Source organism: Narcine bancroftii, chromosome 13 (assembly GCF_036971445.1).
Source record: "Narcine bancroftii isolate sNarBan1 chromosome 13, sNarBan1.hap1, whole genome shotgun sequence".
Classification (NCBI taxonomy): domain Eukaryota; kingdom Metazoa; phylum Chordata; class Chondrichthyes; order Torpediniformes; family Narcinidae; genus Narcine; species Narcine bancroftii.
The window spans coordinates 11,124,605-11,141,083 of NC_091481.1; the positions used below are offsets into that span (position 1 = coordinate 11,124,605).

The 16,479-nt window shown below is 37.4% G+C and overlaps 1 protein-coding gene across 2 annotated transcripts in view; it reads right to left on the bottom strand.

The window, feature by feature from the left end:
• Nucleotides 1–282: 282 nt before the first annotated feature.
• smo (smoothened, frizzled class receptor) overlaps nucleotides 283–16,479 on the bottom strand; it is a 30,068-nt gene continuing 13,871 nt past the window's right edge. For both annotated transcript variants that reach the window (XM_069909600.1, XM_069909601.1), the window contains exons 7-12: nucleotides 16,316–16,408; nucleotides 14,717–14,825; nucleotides 13,514–13,699; nucleotides 12,285–12,433; nucleotides 3,168–3,302; nucleotides 283–2,007 (exon numbers count right to left, since the gene is read on the bottom strand). In XM_069909600.1, coding sequence (XP_069765701.1) covers nucleotides 1,388–2,007; nucleotides 3,168–3,302; nucleotides 12,285–12,433; nucleotides 13,514–13,699; nucleotides 14,717–14,825; nucleotides 16,316–16,408 — 1,292 coding nt within the window. In that variant the 3' untranslated portion in view covers nucleotides 283–1,387. The remainder of the gene's footprint in view (nucleotides 2,008–3,167; nucleotides 3,303–12,284; nucleotides 12,434–13,513; nucleotides 13,700–14,716; nucleotides 14,826–16,315; nucleotides 16,409–16,479) is intronic.

Here is a 16,479-nt window from a genome sequence, read left to right on the forward strand (position 1 = left end):
TTGATGCCAACAAAGGTTTTGCAGATAAAATGTATATCAATTAAATCAAGGCAAGTGAGATTTGCAAAAACATAGAATGAGAAAGCAGTTTTGAATGTCACAAAATTTACACAATATTAAGGATGATGACACCCAGAAAACTAATATATTAAAGGTGCAATAGATGGTTGAATTTGCAAAACTCATAGGAAAGGTGACCATCTCGAACAGGATTAAAACACACTGATCTTTTCTAAGGAACACTCCAAGACTTACGATAGCTACAATAAGACACAACAGATAGACACAACATAAGGGACTTTAGTGAAGCGATAAAGGTGCAACATTTTGTGCCCAATAATGTTAGACTACATTATTAACCATCATAGATCTCTGCTGCGAGCAGGTTTGGGCATCCCTTGGCTAATTTTCCCATTTTCTTTAAGAGCAAGTGAGGCTGATGGTTTCCTGGATCAAACCCCCATGCATCACTTCCTAAATCTGATGAAAAGTGTTTCTGTTGAAAAGATTTTGAACAAATTATCTCAAGATATTGTTAATTTTCAACCTATCAAGATCTCGCCAGCTACAATGTACATCCTTGTAAAATAAAACACATCAGCACTAAAAAGAATGTAAACAGTTAAAATTCAGGAGGTGTCATTCACTTGCATTGGAAACATTTTGCAGTGAAGTTATTAAAAGGAGTGCCCCTGAAGAAATTCACTCATTATTCAAATTGGATGCAGTCAAAGAATAAACACTTTTCATATAAACAATTACTGGATTGTGAATGCATTATAAAAGGATGTGCCTAAAGGAGACCATTGGAGTTATTAAAGGAAATTGGATATGAATTCAAAGCAATAGTTTGGCTTTATGAGAATGGACAGGCTGGAATGAATGGACAAATCTTATTCTGTAGTCTTACACGGTATAACCAAGTGAGCATTTACAAAATGCAAATGAAGGTAAAGTGTTGTAAATGCATCTACATTTTTTAAAAAAATCAAGATTGATGAATAATTCTCATCAAGCAGAACAACAAACAATTCATGGAAGATATTTGCATCTCAACTCTGAACATGTCGTCAACTTTACCAAATTGGTCTGTTAGGATTTTTTTAAAAAACAATATGACCTGTAAACATCGGCATTAAAGTCAAGGGGCTACCTTCAGAACATGGTAACTCAAATGCTGGGCTAGTTAATCACTTTGAGAATGGTAGTAAACCATTCCTGCTTGGAGTACCAGCATTTCACTCTTCCAACTATTCAGTAAAGTACCTTAACTGGCTTCTACAAACTTGTTTAAAATGCAGTAGATATTTACTGAAGTCCCCAACATAAATCACATGGTGTGCTCTTCATGTTATGAATGCTTAGTTCATTCTAAATGATCAATGGTTCAAAAATCTGAATCAGCATCCATTAACTCAGTATCCACCAAATTTGTCCTCGAATGTATAGGTGCAATAGCAGTCCTTCTCTCCTGAGATGTGGGTACATGCGGGATATTACTTGCAAGTTCTATATTGGCAGAGGGACAGGTGACTGCACGATTGCATCGTCTCTGTGGAACCCAGAAATTATCTCCACGGGAAAATCCCAGATCGTGATGCAGTATACCTTCAACTGAAAGAGGGTTTGCGATCAAATTTAGAGCTGGATTCCCTCTGTGCCCCAAAGAACTACCATGTGCTCTTCCAGGTGCATGCCTCCTGTCATGGGGTGCCTGGCCGAATCCATATTCCAAGAAAGCACCTGGTAAAATATCCTGCATGTTAGCTGCTTCTACTGTCTTAGATACCAAGCTTTTTTTCCCAGTCAACTTGGGCAAGCGTGGGATGGCACTGGATGCTCTTTCAGTGCAGTAGCCCATGTCTTGTGGCTCCTCAGGAGACCCAAGAGGGCCAACACATTTCCTCTTCCTTCTCCTCTTCTTCCTTTTTCCAGTTTTCTTCTGAAGTTCTGGGGGAATGTCAGCCTCAATAATCCAGAGTTCCTTCTTATTGTCATCTGGAGGAACTGCAATGGAATAAAACAGAATCAAAAAGTAGTTCCAAACTCCTCTATCTCTCAATTTCAAACTGTTGTTCACACTGGAATTGGACAATATGCCATCAAATACATTCCCACCTCTTACTTCATGATGAAAGTAAGCTCACAGATTGGGGCCACATGCAGAAAAATAAGGAGCACAGCAGTTTTCAACCACCATCAGCTCCTTTAACTGGCTGTTTAAAGCCTGTACAGAGCCAGCGGCAGTTGGACTGGGCGGTTGGACCCCACGGGGGAGCACTGACACTTCACTCCCCACTCTTCACAGATCTGCACCAGCAGCAGGTGCTACCGTAACAGCATCTCCGGCAGCGCCATTATTTTTCCCCTTCTAATGGACACTTAAAAATAAGCAATGGGCAGCTGTTGGCCCGAGAATCGTAGTTTGGCCACCCTGTTCGTGATGAAGAACCTGTTGGGACATAATATGGTTCTGAGGAATTCCTGCAGCAAAGTTAAGGGGCTGGAATAACAATAAGGTACAGCCACATTCCTTGTGCAAGGTATGACTTGAACCAATGGAGTGCTCTCTCCTTGGTGCCCAATGACTTCAGTCTTATCAGGGTTGCCTAATGCCACATTTGCCTCCCCTTCCCTCTGGAATTCAACTCAATATTTCATGTTTGAATCAAAGCTGTGATGATGTCTAGAACCAAGTGGTCTTAACAAAACCCAAGTGGAACGTTGTGGATTTGGATATTACAGGGTAAATGCTGCATGACAGTATTTTTACCAACATTTCCCCAAGTTTCTTCAACAGTTCTGGGGGAGTTCCAGCCTCAGTGATTTTTCTGTTTGTTGAAAGTGGATTAGATGGTTTGGACTGATTAGCCAGATTGGATTTGTACTACTTTTAATGGACAGGACAAAATTGTGAAGAAAATGCCAATGTTGCGATAGTACTGGGATAACTTCCATTGAAGCCTTCCCTATATTAAACTACAAGTGTTTAGCATTGCAGCTGGATGTTGTCTGGACCCACAGACTTTGTCGCCACATAGTACTCCTTCCCACAGTTGCCAAAGGCCTAGCTGTATTACTGAAGTTTAAGTTGCTTTGAAAATCTGCATTGTAAAAAAAATACATGTTGATTGACAGACGAATGATTATCAAAGTGACAAACTCACCTGGTGTCTGTGATGGAGTGATAGAAATGTCCTGAGGTAAAATGGCTCCCCTTCGGGCTACCATCTTGGTTACATGTTGAGCCCAGGCAGATGAAAGGTCAGCAGATGGCTCATTTAGATCAAAGTTGATTCCAGCTGAAAACACAGGATATCTTTCAGATATTGTTTTCTTCTTCTAATTCTCCCTTCTCCTCCTCTAATATGTTTCATGTGAAAATTCTAGCCACCTCAAACTCATGTAGAGTGAACCTCATAACATTTGTCACTCTGAATTAGGCACACAATAATTTGTTTCTATTAACCTACTCTCTTCTTTCCCAATTGTCCAGATGTAAAGTCACCGCCCATGAAATGCAAATTTTGAAGATTTTTAATTTCTAATCTATGTGTTTAAATGTGTCAGAATATTTGCTCCTAGCTGGTGGTTGGAGGCTGATGTATCTCGAGGAGGGTTAGAAGACTGCTGTGGGACGTGGAGGCATTTAGTTGTGGGAAACTAGATTGCAGGAGAGAGTGTCTTCAGAAAGCCTGGTATGTGGGGATTGGGAAGCTGATACCTGGTCAGGTGGTTGGAGAATGAAGGACAAATTGGTGGGAAATGGGAAACACAAGTAAGATGGGTTGAAAGTTAATGGCTGGAAGAGAGGTTGATGGATTTCTTGAGTGGGGTTGGAAGGCAGTTTCTTTCATAGATGGATAATCAGAGGAAAATCTACTTGATATAAATCAACAGCACTAAATCAAACGTAAATTTGTTCCAGCATGTGATATAGGAAGCATGACTCAATCTCTTTTGAACTGGTTAATTTAATGAAATATAGCCTAATCTTTTTATTAAAATCTCCTCAGCCATGGCCTACCTACTTATTATCACTGAAACCCGCAATCTCTTTTTAACAGAAGTCTATTTTCATCAAATAGTTCTTTATTCATTAATCCAGTCCCCTTTGTTTAGGACCTATTATTCCATCAAAGTCAAACAAAAACCTAACTTTCAATTTAATATACTCTATTCACTAAATGCAATCTCTAAAACAAGATAAAATGGTCACTGTCTAATCACTGTATGAAAGCCTCCATTCAGGGAGCAAATATGATCCTGACCTTCCAGCTTCTGTAACAGCAATGTTGCTGCTAGTGTGGTCTGAGCAGAGCAGGGAGCGGAGTCACAGCGCTGCTCTACAAGATCCTACTGCTCGGTTGTGATGCCGACAGCCCCATACAGGCTTTAAATGGCCTGTTAAAGGAGCCAATGGTGTTTTTTTTTTAAATCCTGCAACCACGGAGGTCTGTGTGCAAGTGTGTGGTGCCTGTACTGGGCAGTTTACTACAAGGGGTGGCAGATTCCTGGGAAGCAACAGCCCAATACAGGACACCAGAAATGGGGAACATCCCCTGCTGAGAAGAAGCATTGCAGATGACCTTCCAGGAAAAGTAACCATGCCAGCAGACCAGTGATGAGCTCAGCAATTGAAAGACCTATGCAAGCTGTGTACTATTGGCCAATCTGTGGTCGAAGGACTCACACAGGCTGCAGGCAACTTGCAATCAGACCTATATGGGCTGCAGACTGGTCATGGAAACCAGGTATCAGAACTGAGATTCAAGAGGGTTTAGAGGGGAGTAGTGGCAGGTAGGGTAAAACCAGCCCTCTCCAGAAAAGAAGAAAAAAGTCAAGAAAAGACAAATTTCAACAAATATAAAATATAAGAAATAGAAGATAAAGTTGCAGAGAAGAGAAAGAAGATGGCACCCAAGAAGGAAAAAGTAAATACAACGGGGGAAAAAAAAAAGAAAAGTCACCGGAAAAGTAAGAAGAAGGTCTTACCTGCATGAAGGAACAGGAAGCCGTGGTGGTGAAGAATGTCCGTTCTTCAAAGTTTTTTCCGGCCTTGCAGAGTAGCGACCCCCCCCCCCCCGACTGGTGGACTGCAAAAATGGCCCTCTGAGCCAAACAAAAGTACGCAACTGCGCATGTGCGAGAAATCACACCGACGCGAGGGGGGCTCAGCCGAGGAGCAGGTAACCATGGCGCGACCAGCTGAGGGACGCCTGACACCAGGGCTCTCAGCTGGAAGATGAGGAAGGTGGCAGGAGAAGGAGTGAGGTACCAGGCAAAAAAGAAAGTCGACGGGGTGAACGGCAAGAGGAGCAGCAGCAGGAGGCCCAACAGATGAGCAGCCCAGAAGGGGAGGACCAATAGCAAGAGGCCCAGCAAGAAGAGAAAAAGAGAACACCGACGGGAGGAAGGCCCAGCTACGGAGCAAGCAAACACAGTGCGACCAGTTGAGGGATGCCCAACACCAGTGCTCTCAGCTGGAAGAAGAGGAAGGCGACAGGAAAGGAGCGATAGGAAAGAAGAGCAGAAACAGGAGGCCCGACAGATGACTAGCCCAGAAGAAGAGGACCAACAGCAAGAAGCCAACCAAGAAGCAGCCCAGCAAAGTGATACAAGCAACTCATAAGGAAAATCAGAAGAGACACAGATACAAAGAAGAGAAGAAGAAGACACAAACATAGGTACAGACACAGAAGAAGAGGAAGAAGACAAAGATCTTCACAGAGAAACAGAAGGTAAAACAGATGAACAGAATATAGATAAAGCTTTTTTTGAAGAACAAATGAGAACATTAAAAGAATGGTTGTCATTAGAATTTAGTGAAATTAAAAGAAAAATGAAAAGAACAGAAGATAAAATGCAAATATTAGAACTGGTCATGACAGAAATAGGGAAAAGAGTACAAAATGTGGAAGAACGAGAAACGGCTGTAGAAATGGAAGTAAATGACTTAAGAGGAAAATTGGAAGAAAGTGACAAAAAAATTAAAGAGACACAAGAGTTGTTATCTCAGAAAATTGGTATCTTGGAAAATTATAGTAGGTGAAACAACATAAAAATAGTGGGCCTAAAAGATGAAGAAGGCGCAGACATGAAGGAATTTATAAAAGGATGGATCCCGAAGGTCCTGGGAACGACAGAAATGCAGGAAGAAATGGAAATAGAAAGGGCACACAGAGCACTAGCTTCGAAACCACTGAAACATCAAAAACCAAGATCCATCTTAGTAAAATTTTTGAGATATACAAGAGAAAATATACTGGAGCGGGCAAGGAATAAAATTAGAGAAGATAATAAACGATTGGAATACAAGGGTCAAAAAATATTTTTTTACCCAGACATAAGTTTTGAACACTTAAAGAAGAGGAAGGAGTTTAATACAGCAAAATAGATCCTATGGAAAAAAGGTTATAAATTCATGTAAAGACATTCAGCCGTGCTGAAAATATTTATATCCGGGGAGCAAAAGAGACTGTTCACGGATCCGGAGGAAGCATAAGAATTCGCAGAGCGTTTGCAGGACGGAAGGAGAGATGAAGTAATGTAATAAGAATGAAGAATGGCGATAAAGTATATGTAAAAACAATGTTAATGTAAAGAACTAAAGAGGGAAAAGAGAAGGGAAGGAAGGAAGAGGGAAAAAAGGGAGAGCTTTGTTATATATGTTAAAAAATGTTTTCTGGGAGAGTTTGGGGGGGGGGGGGAGAGAGAATAACTGTCACTGCAAAATCAGTTGACGCTTGCGAACAAGATCACAATCCAAATGGAAAAGGGAGTTGTGGTTGCCCGGCAAGGGATAAGAGGAAACTCGGAGATGGGGGGGTGCAATTGGGGTTAAAGTAATATTGGGTGTGGGAATTGTTGGAGTATTTTATGTTTTAAATGTGTTGACATACTGAGTTTAAAAAGGGAAAACAGAGATGAAAATGGGGAAAAGGGGGATGGTGGTGGAGAGGAAGAGGAAATGAGGTGTAAACAAAATATAAGATGGCCACGTTGAACTATATGACTATAAACATTAATGGAATACATACCCAAATTAAAAGGAAGAGGCTATTAAATTTACTGAAAAAAGCAAAAATAGATATAGCATTTGTGCAGGAAACGTATCTAACTGAAGTGGAACGTAACAAATTAAAGAGAGACTGGGTAGGACACGTAGCGGCAGCATCGTATAATTCAAAAGCTAGAGGTGTAGCCATATTAATTAATAAAAATGTACCAATCAAAATAGAGGAGGAAATAATAGATCCAGCAGGGAGGTCTATAATTATAAAGTGTCAGACATACTCAGAATTTTGGAATTTGCTCAATATATATGCACCTAATGAGGAGGATCAAAAGTTTATGCAGGATATTTTTTGAAGATTGTAGATATATTAGGAAATATATTGATAGGAGGGGATTTTAACCTTAATTTGGACCCAATGTTGGATAAAACTGGACAAAAGACAAGCAAAAAGAATAAAGTAGCCAAATTTATGGTTAAATCAATGCAGGAAATGAAACTTATGGATATATGGAGGAGGCAGCACCCAAGGGAGAAGGAATACTCATATTACTTGAGTAGGCATAAAACATACTCAAGGATTGATATGTCTTTTGTTGTCGGCCCATATTCTTTTTTTTAAATTTTTTATTTTTCACACAATAAATCATACTGACCAAAATACATAGACACTTTTCTCTTGAATATATAGTGTCATTTTCTCCCCTTTTCCCCCCCTCCCCTCCCTCCCTCGCTCTCCCTCATCCCATTTATTCAAAGTTCAATCTATAAGATACATTAAATCCGTTAAACAATGTCGTCACTTAATAAAATAAACAAGAAATTTTTATCTTTTGCTTTTATATACTGAGTCAGTTCATTTCGTTGTCTTCTCCTTCTGTCATTTTAGGTGGTGGAGGTTCATGGTAGGATTTCTCTATTGTATTTCATGTATGGTTCCCATATTTGTTCGAATATTGTGATGTTATTTCTTAAATTATATGTTATTTTTTCTAATGGAATACATTTATTCATTTCTATGTACCATTGTTGTATTCTCAAGTTGTCTTCTAATTTCCAGGTTGACATAATACATTTTTTTGCTACAGCTAGGGCTCCATCCAAATAGAGTCCAAATTCTTTATTTCTTATATTACTTAGAAGGAAGATCTCTGGGTTTTTTGGTATATTGCTTCTTGTGATTTTATTTAATATCTGGTTTAGATCTTCCCAAAATTTTTCCACTTTCTCACATGTCCAAATTGCATGTATTGTTGTTCCCGTTTCCTTTTTACAGTGAAAACGTTTGTCTGATACTGTTGGGTCCCATTTATTTAACTTTTGGGGTGTGATGTATTGCTTGTGTATTGTATCATGCGTAACCTCGTGTTTATTGTATTTCTCATAGTTCCGGAGCATAGCTTTTCCCATGTTTCATTCTTTATCTTTATGTTTAGATCTTGTTCCCATTTTTGTTTAGGTTTACAGTTTGTTTCCTTGTTCTCCTTTTCTTGCAGTTTGATGTATATGTTTGTTATAAATCTTTTAATTATCATTGTGTCTGTAATCACATATTCAAAATTGCTTCCTTCTGGTAACCTCAGACTGTTTCCCAATTTGTCCTTCAAGTAGGTTTTCAGTTGGTGGTATGCAAACCTTGTATCGTAAGTTATATTATATTTGTCCTTCATTTGTTCAAAGGATAATAATATTTCCCGAAAAACAATTTTCTATTCTTTTGATCCCTTTTCTCTCCCATTCTCTGAAGGAAAGGTTATTTATTGTGAAAGGGATTAGTTGATTTTGTGTCAATATTAATTTTGGTAGTTAATAATTTATTTTATTCCTTTCTACGTGAATCTTCTTCCAAATGTTGAGCAGATGGTGTAATACTGGTGAATTCCTACGTTGCACCAATTTTTCATCCCACTTATAGAGTATATGCTCAGGTATCTTCTCCCCTATTTTATCTAGCTCTAATCTGGTCCAATCTGGTTTTTCCCTTGTTTGATAAAAATCTGATAGGTATCTTAATTGTGCTGCTCCATTATAATTCTTAAAGTTTGGTAGTTGTAAGCCTCCTTGTTTATACTGTCAGCCCATATTCAAGAAAGAGTTAGGAAAACTGAATATAAAGCTAGACTACTATCTGATCATTCACCCCTGTTATTAGCAATAGAACTGGAGGACATCCCACCAAGAACACACTCCATGCTACTTAAAAGGCAGGAATTTAGAGAGTTTATTGAATGCCAAATTAAAACATATTTTGAAATAAATATGAAATCAGTGAAAGACAAATTTATATTATGGGATGCAATGAAAGCCTTCATTAGAGGGCAGATAATAAGTTATGTAACTAAGATGAAAAAGGACTATAATCGGGAAATAGAGCAGTTGGAAAGGGAGATAGTAAGTACAGAAAAGGAACTAGTAAAAAGGGATAATATAACGAAAAGGAGAGAATTAGTGGACAAAAAAAAAAGAAACATTACAAACGTATAAGGTGGAGAAGAACATAATGAAAATAAAGCAAAAGTATTACGAACTGGGAGAAAAAACACATAAAATATTAGCCTGGCAACTTAAAACAGAACAAGCTAAAAGAACTGTACTGGCATCAAGGAAAAAGGACAAACAAATTACATATAACCCAATAGAGATTAATGAGAACTTTAAGGAATTTTATGAACAATTATACCAAACTGAGAACGAGGGGAAAGATGACAAAATAGAAGAGTTGTTAGCTAAAACTGAACTACCGAAATTGCAAGAAGAGGAACAAAACAAACTAATAAAACCATTTGAAATAGAGGAAGTACAGGATATATTAAAAAAGCCGCCAAACAATAAAACACCAGGAGAGGATGGATTTCCAATCGAATTTTATAAAACATTTAAAGAGATATTAATTCGTCAATCAAGACAAAATCTAGAAATCGCTTGGGTGGACAGGCAGACACGCGGGTTGCTATCAGCAACAAAGTGCCACGTTTTGAACAACTCTAAGCAATAAACAGGAACAAAAGAGTTATCAAATTTAAATTGGCCTATGAACATTTCAACATTAGTTCTTTAATTTTAAAAGAAATTTCATGCATAGATGAAAATTTAATTTTTTTGTAGGGTTTATGCAACTTTTAATTTGTTGTAATATTTTTTATTTTCCATATGTTTCATTTTTGTTTATATATTATTAAAAATTGATTATACAAATTTGTTTTGGTCACCTTCACCTTTATTCTTAAATAAATTATTACTTTAAGGGGTGTGAGAATATATTAAATTTTTTTAGGGGTGTGGGGCATAAAAAAAGGTTGGGAACCACTGCTTTAGAGAATGGGAGAGAAAAGGAATCAAAAGGATAGAAAATTGTTTTTTGGGAAATGATTTATTAACATTTGAACAGTTGAAGTACAAATATGGAATAACTCATGGTACAATGTTTGCATATCATCATCTGAAAGCTTATTTAAAGGATAAATTGGGAAACAGACTGAGATTACCAGAAGGAAACAGCTTTGAATATGTAATTACAGACACAATGATAATTAAAAGATTTATAATGAACATGTACATTAAGCTGCAAGATAAGGAAAATGATGAAATAAGCTATAAACCCAAACAAGAGTGGGAAAAGGATTTAAACAAAGATAAAAAATGAAGTATGGGAAAAGTTATGTTCTGGAACTATGAAGAATACAATAAACACAAGGTTACGCATGATACAGAATAATTGGTTACAAGTTTTATATATCATGCCCCAAAAGTTTTTTTAAAAATGGGATCCAACATTATCAGATAGATGTTTTCGCTCTAAGAAGGAAATGGGAACAACATTACATGCATGTACGAAAGTGAAAATGTTTTGGGAAGATCTAAATCAGATATTAAATAAAAACACAAAAAATAACATTCCAAAAAATCCAGAGATCTTTCTTCTAAGTAACATAAAGTAAGGAATTAGGCCTCATATTGGAGAAAGTGCAAAAAAGATTTATTATGATAGCCTTAGCAGTAGCAAAAAAAATGATTAATGTCAACTTGGAAAATGAAAGAGAGCATGAGAATATAGCAATGGTACATGGAAATGAATAAATATATTCCATTGGAAAAAATAACATATAATTTAAAAAATAAAGTGACATTGTTTGAATAAATTTGGGAACTATACATGTAACATAACAGAGAGGGCTTGTCTCAGACCTCCATCCCCTAAAATGATAAGAAGACAAAACGACTTGATCCAGTGTGTAAAAGGAGATGACACATTTTTCTTGTTTATTTTTCATTGTGTGAAGACATTGTTTTATGGTTTTGTATATGTTGAATATTTATTGGTTTTGGAGGGGGGTGGGAAGGAAGGGGTGGGGGGGGAAGGGAGAAAATGCCACTGTGTATGAGAAACGTTTGTATATATTTTGGTTGATATGATTCACAGTGTGAAAAATTAAAAAATTATAAAAGAGGGTTTAGAGGGCAAGAAGGGCTCCTGGAACTCAGGCACTAAAAGCTTCCTGATCATTTTGGAGATTTGGAGTTAGAGCTCAGATTTCCGATGGTTCGAAATGGAGACAGTGCAGCTGCAGAGGCTGCGGGAGCAATGGAGGCAAATCCATGGACACTCACTATCTCTGAAGGGACTTTTTTTTGCTTCTCTTTCACTTATTGTTGGGTACAGCAGCCAATGCCTTGCAGCAACAAAAGTTTATGTATTATTACATGACAATAAAAGGAACATAGAACAGAATATAATGAGGCCCTTCAGCCCTCAATGTTGTCCTGACCTTCTATTCCTATCAAAAAAATACTAAACCCTACCTCGTAACCCTTGAGCCTTGATTGTAATGCTTTGCCGTTTTCCTCCTTTGACTTATCTCCCAATGAAGATTAACGTGGGCTTAAGAAACAGCACCTCCTCTTTTGACAGACAAGAATCAAAAAATTCTCTCCTATAATTTGATTATATCCATCCTGGAAAGTTTAGGTGTTGATTTAGATTTCTTCACTTGTGCCTCTTTTATTTAAATGTTTGGTTTCCTGTCTTGGGCTATGATCATTTCCCTATATGGCTTTTGTTATTTACTCTCTCCTGGCTTTCATTCTTGGCACCAACCTTCTATTTTTACCATCTCCTCCCTCCCCAACACATGCCCTATTCATTAAAAACCTGCTACCTTTGCCAGTTCCAATGAAATGTCACAATCAAAAACATTAACGACAGAGTACTTCCAATATTTTTACATTTTGTTTTACTTGAGTTGACGTATGTAATAAAACCAGTACTCACCCACTGGGCCTTCGTGAGAGACAGTTTGCATGCTGAATGATAGCTCCTTATCTGGGTTTTTCAGCAATTCCTTTCGTTTTGAGAAAGCTTTGGCAATCATTTTGCTCTTCTTGATTCGCTTTGGTTCATCACCACTTCGGCCAATAATTCTGAAAGTAAGGCGGGATTCAATTTTGGTTGAGAAGGAGGATGATGATAAGTAGATGTTTGCAATAATCCCTATTGTCCATAACAGAACAGTAGTGAAATAGCAAGACTATAATGTGAAGATGTTGAAGTCTACTTCCATTTGTATCCGTTTCTCAACATATCTTAATGATAATTGAGACTTGTTGAACTGACTGATACCAATCCTTTGTCAGTAATTCGTGACAACATAATTTGAGAGATATATTTCAATTCACATCTAAGTTGTGCCACAAACTATTTCACTTCCCCCTGTTTCCTCAGACATCAACTAAGATATCAACCCTTTGGCTTCCTAGAAAACAAAGTAAGTGGGACTGGGAACACTGTATTAGAGAGCATATAGAAAATTTCCACAATGAGTTGGTTACCAATGTTCATTAGACTGAATTCCAGAGCCTCAATTTAACACAACAGCCTCAAAATAGTCAGTGTTCAGGAAAATAAAATTGGTGAGGTCAAATAAAGAAGTGATATCTGTGGATGGATGAATTAAAAATCAGGCTAAAATCTCCCTCCACATCATTTCATTAAATGATTGACCCTATTCCCTCGATAGTCTAATTGATAGCCTTGAATTGAATTGGTAAGTCCATGATGTCTTCAAGGATTCACAAGACCTTTCACAAATTAATTTGATATGGCTGAATCTAAGCATGATAACAGAGACATACTGACCCTATACCCTAATCTTACTTCATTGGATCTTTGTCCTATGGATCTTTTCAAACCTATTACATGCCAAGCCAACCATTGTTCAGTATTATAATTCCACCTTTTGTTTTACTAACAAACAAACATTATATCCTCCTCATATTTAACATTATATCTTTCAGTGCAATGGTTTATGTTTTTACCATCCTTGGCTTCTATTTTTCAATGCTAAGCTGCCATTTACCAAAATCGATTTATTTGAAGGTTACCTTTTCTGAAATAAATTCTATCCCCTTTCTCATCAAAATATCCAGACATAATAGAAGCTCATAAAAATGACAAGGAAATGTTTTTCTACCATCATATAATGGCAGAGTGAATTCTCTTACCTCAACCATGTCCTTTTCCAGATCAAGACTGTAGCTTTGGTCCATACCCAAGTGCTCATGGCGATACCTGTTCCAAACATGGCAAATATGTTGATTTTTTCCACCAGGAGACTGGGCCGATTCTTGATGCTGCACTCAGGGATGGGTGTGTTGGTTTGCTCAGCAATGGAAACATTAGCTTCACACCTGAGAGATAAAACGTCAAGTCAATCAAATATGATGCTGCGATGTGTGCAGAGGGCAAATCTACACACAAACATGCAAACAAACCTCACAAACAGAAAAATAAATAGCACACACACAAAAATGCAAACAATCAAATACTTTCTCATTACTTACATAAATTAACCAGACCATAACATGCAACTTGCCCATTATGTCATATCCTGTTTCAATCACAGACGACTTCTGTGTGAAGTTTAAAACTAGTGTTGAATTATAACTAGAAAGCAATATATTTTCATTTAGGGAGCTCCCTTCAATACCTCAGTGCTTCCCAAGGAGCTTATTGGTTAAATTACTAATTCAATGAGGTGAAATGCAGCATCCAATTTGAACAGAATCTGCCTTCAATTATGTTTTTTGGAGGGAGGTATTTCTCAGAATACCAAGGAGATATTCCTTGTTTTTCAAGTAGTGTCATGTGATCAGGTACATCCAATGAAGAGCTTTTACCATCACAAATGAAAGACTGCCCTCGTCCTCAGTTATTAAGTGTCAGTCTATGCTCGATTACTAAGGAAAAGCTAGAGGAATAACCTGCTACCTGCTGACAACTGAAGTGTAAACAATATTTAGATTTAACAAGCTTTGATATTGTTATTTGGGCTGTACTATTTTCTCCTTGCTCTGGTCTGGTATCATTCTCCAATAAGCAAATTACACAGAAACAAAGAGAACCTATGAAATACCATTCTCATAGAAGTGGTAGGCCACAGAAGGAGTTTATTTGTGAATTCAAACCAATGTTGAAAGAATCCTAGCTTTTGAGGTATTCTGTTCACCATTATATTCAAATGTAAGTTTTCATAGATCAGGGCTTTGCAAAAGATACCACTTTTCAATGTGGTATCCTAATGACGACCTTAGGAGTTCAAAATTTCCAAATCCTAGTATTTTACTTTGAGTCTTCCCTAGTGGATAAGTCATAGCTAAAGAGAAGCCCTTTACAGAGCAAGAGGTGGACTGAAAGGAGTTACTTACAGAACAAAATCGCGGAAACTCCTCTCCCAATCAGCCTGGTTAAAGAAGTCATAGAAATGGCAGCCAAATGTGATGAAAACAAAGCCAAATGCCAGGAATCCAAAAATACCTGAAAAATAAAACTCAAATCATGAGAACACCATAAGTTTATAATTGCATAAAACAAGAATGATTCCAACGTAAACACCAACTTCTCCCACCACATGCCTGCACCCTCACAGCAATGTACAAAGGCTCAAACAAGAGGACCCACATTGGTATATGCAGATGATCCTAATTCCACAGCAATAAGGCAAGTTCATTCACCTATAGGTAACAACATGCAAGGTTGCTCCCATTTATTTGCAATTGTGAGGACTAAGAAACACTGTGATGGAGAACTTTAAACAGTATTATGAGGAGGAATCAACTCAAGTTAACCTCTCTGCAATATTAGAAAATGAGGACAAGGGCAATACTGATTTATTCTCTTCTCTACATTATAATGAAATAAATGGAAAGTGGTAGTTGTATGGAAATGGGTTTCAAAAAGGAATCTATAACTTTCATTAATGATGAAGATTAGTTGGTCTACTGCTATTTGAAATATCTGCTGGTAAAGATTATCGAGAATCTAATTAAACCATTACAGCTAAACAGTGACTGTTCCAATCTATGATTAAACCTGCTGCAAAAGTAATTTGGTCAGTCATATTCCCCAATTCTTTCCCCAAAGCCTTGAACGTTTCCTTCCTTCAATGGCATGTTACTGTGCCATATGGCTTAAAAAAAAAACCTGTTGGTTTGTGAATTTCAGATCAAGAGTACTCAATGCGTGAAAAACGTTTCCTCATTTTAGTTACAGTACTTTTGTCAATCACTTAATTCTGTGTCATCTAGTTCTTGTTACTTCTGCCAATGGGAATAGTTTCCATTTCTTTCTGTCTTCAGTTTGTCTCATGGTGAAATTTGGGCACGTTGTTCTAGCAATGGCCAAATTAATATTTTAGAGAGGTTCAACAATCTATTTTGCTCTCTTGGCTTCCACATATAAAGTTGTTATTGTTATTGCAATCTGTCCTACATACTTCATTTTTTTCCTGTATAAATACACCCCAACCACATTGCTCCTGTAGTTATTTTAGAATTATACCCTTAATATTATAGTCCCCTTCCATGTTCTTTCTCCCTTGTAATGCACTGCAATAGATTTCAATGATAAATTCATTTTAAACCCACCATGGTCCAACTTTCTGCATCTCTTTTAAACTTAATGACCACATGGGAAATTTTAATTATAATACTGTTTAACATTTTGGAACATAAACCAATTAAGGTATGTTGGGATATTAATGGGAATAATATCCAATACAGCAGAAAATTTGCCCTTTTAAATTCCCTGGAGCTCAGTTCACATTATTGTCCTTTTGGGTTCCCTCCCAACCACTTAGCTTGCAGGATTTTGCAGGAGATTAATCTGCAATTCTTAAGATCTCCCACAAAATCCTGAATGATCCACGACCTGGGTGTGTCAACCTGAACAATCAGTTGACACAACAGAGAAGTGAAATGGATTGACTGAATGTACAGAGTTAAGATCTGAGGTTGACCAATCCTTACCCAGACGTAGCATTGTTTCATTAATTTTGCTGGCTGCTTTCTCACTCAGGAGCCCAGGGTGGTTACTTTTGATTGAGAACAGAGTCATGACACCTGTAACAGAAATAGGGATCAACTGAAATTAGCCTGTGATCAACTTAAAAAGAATCTGCAAATTATCAATT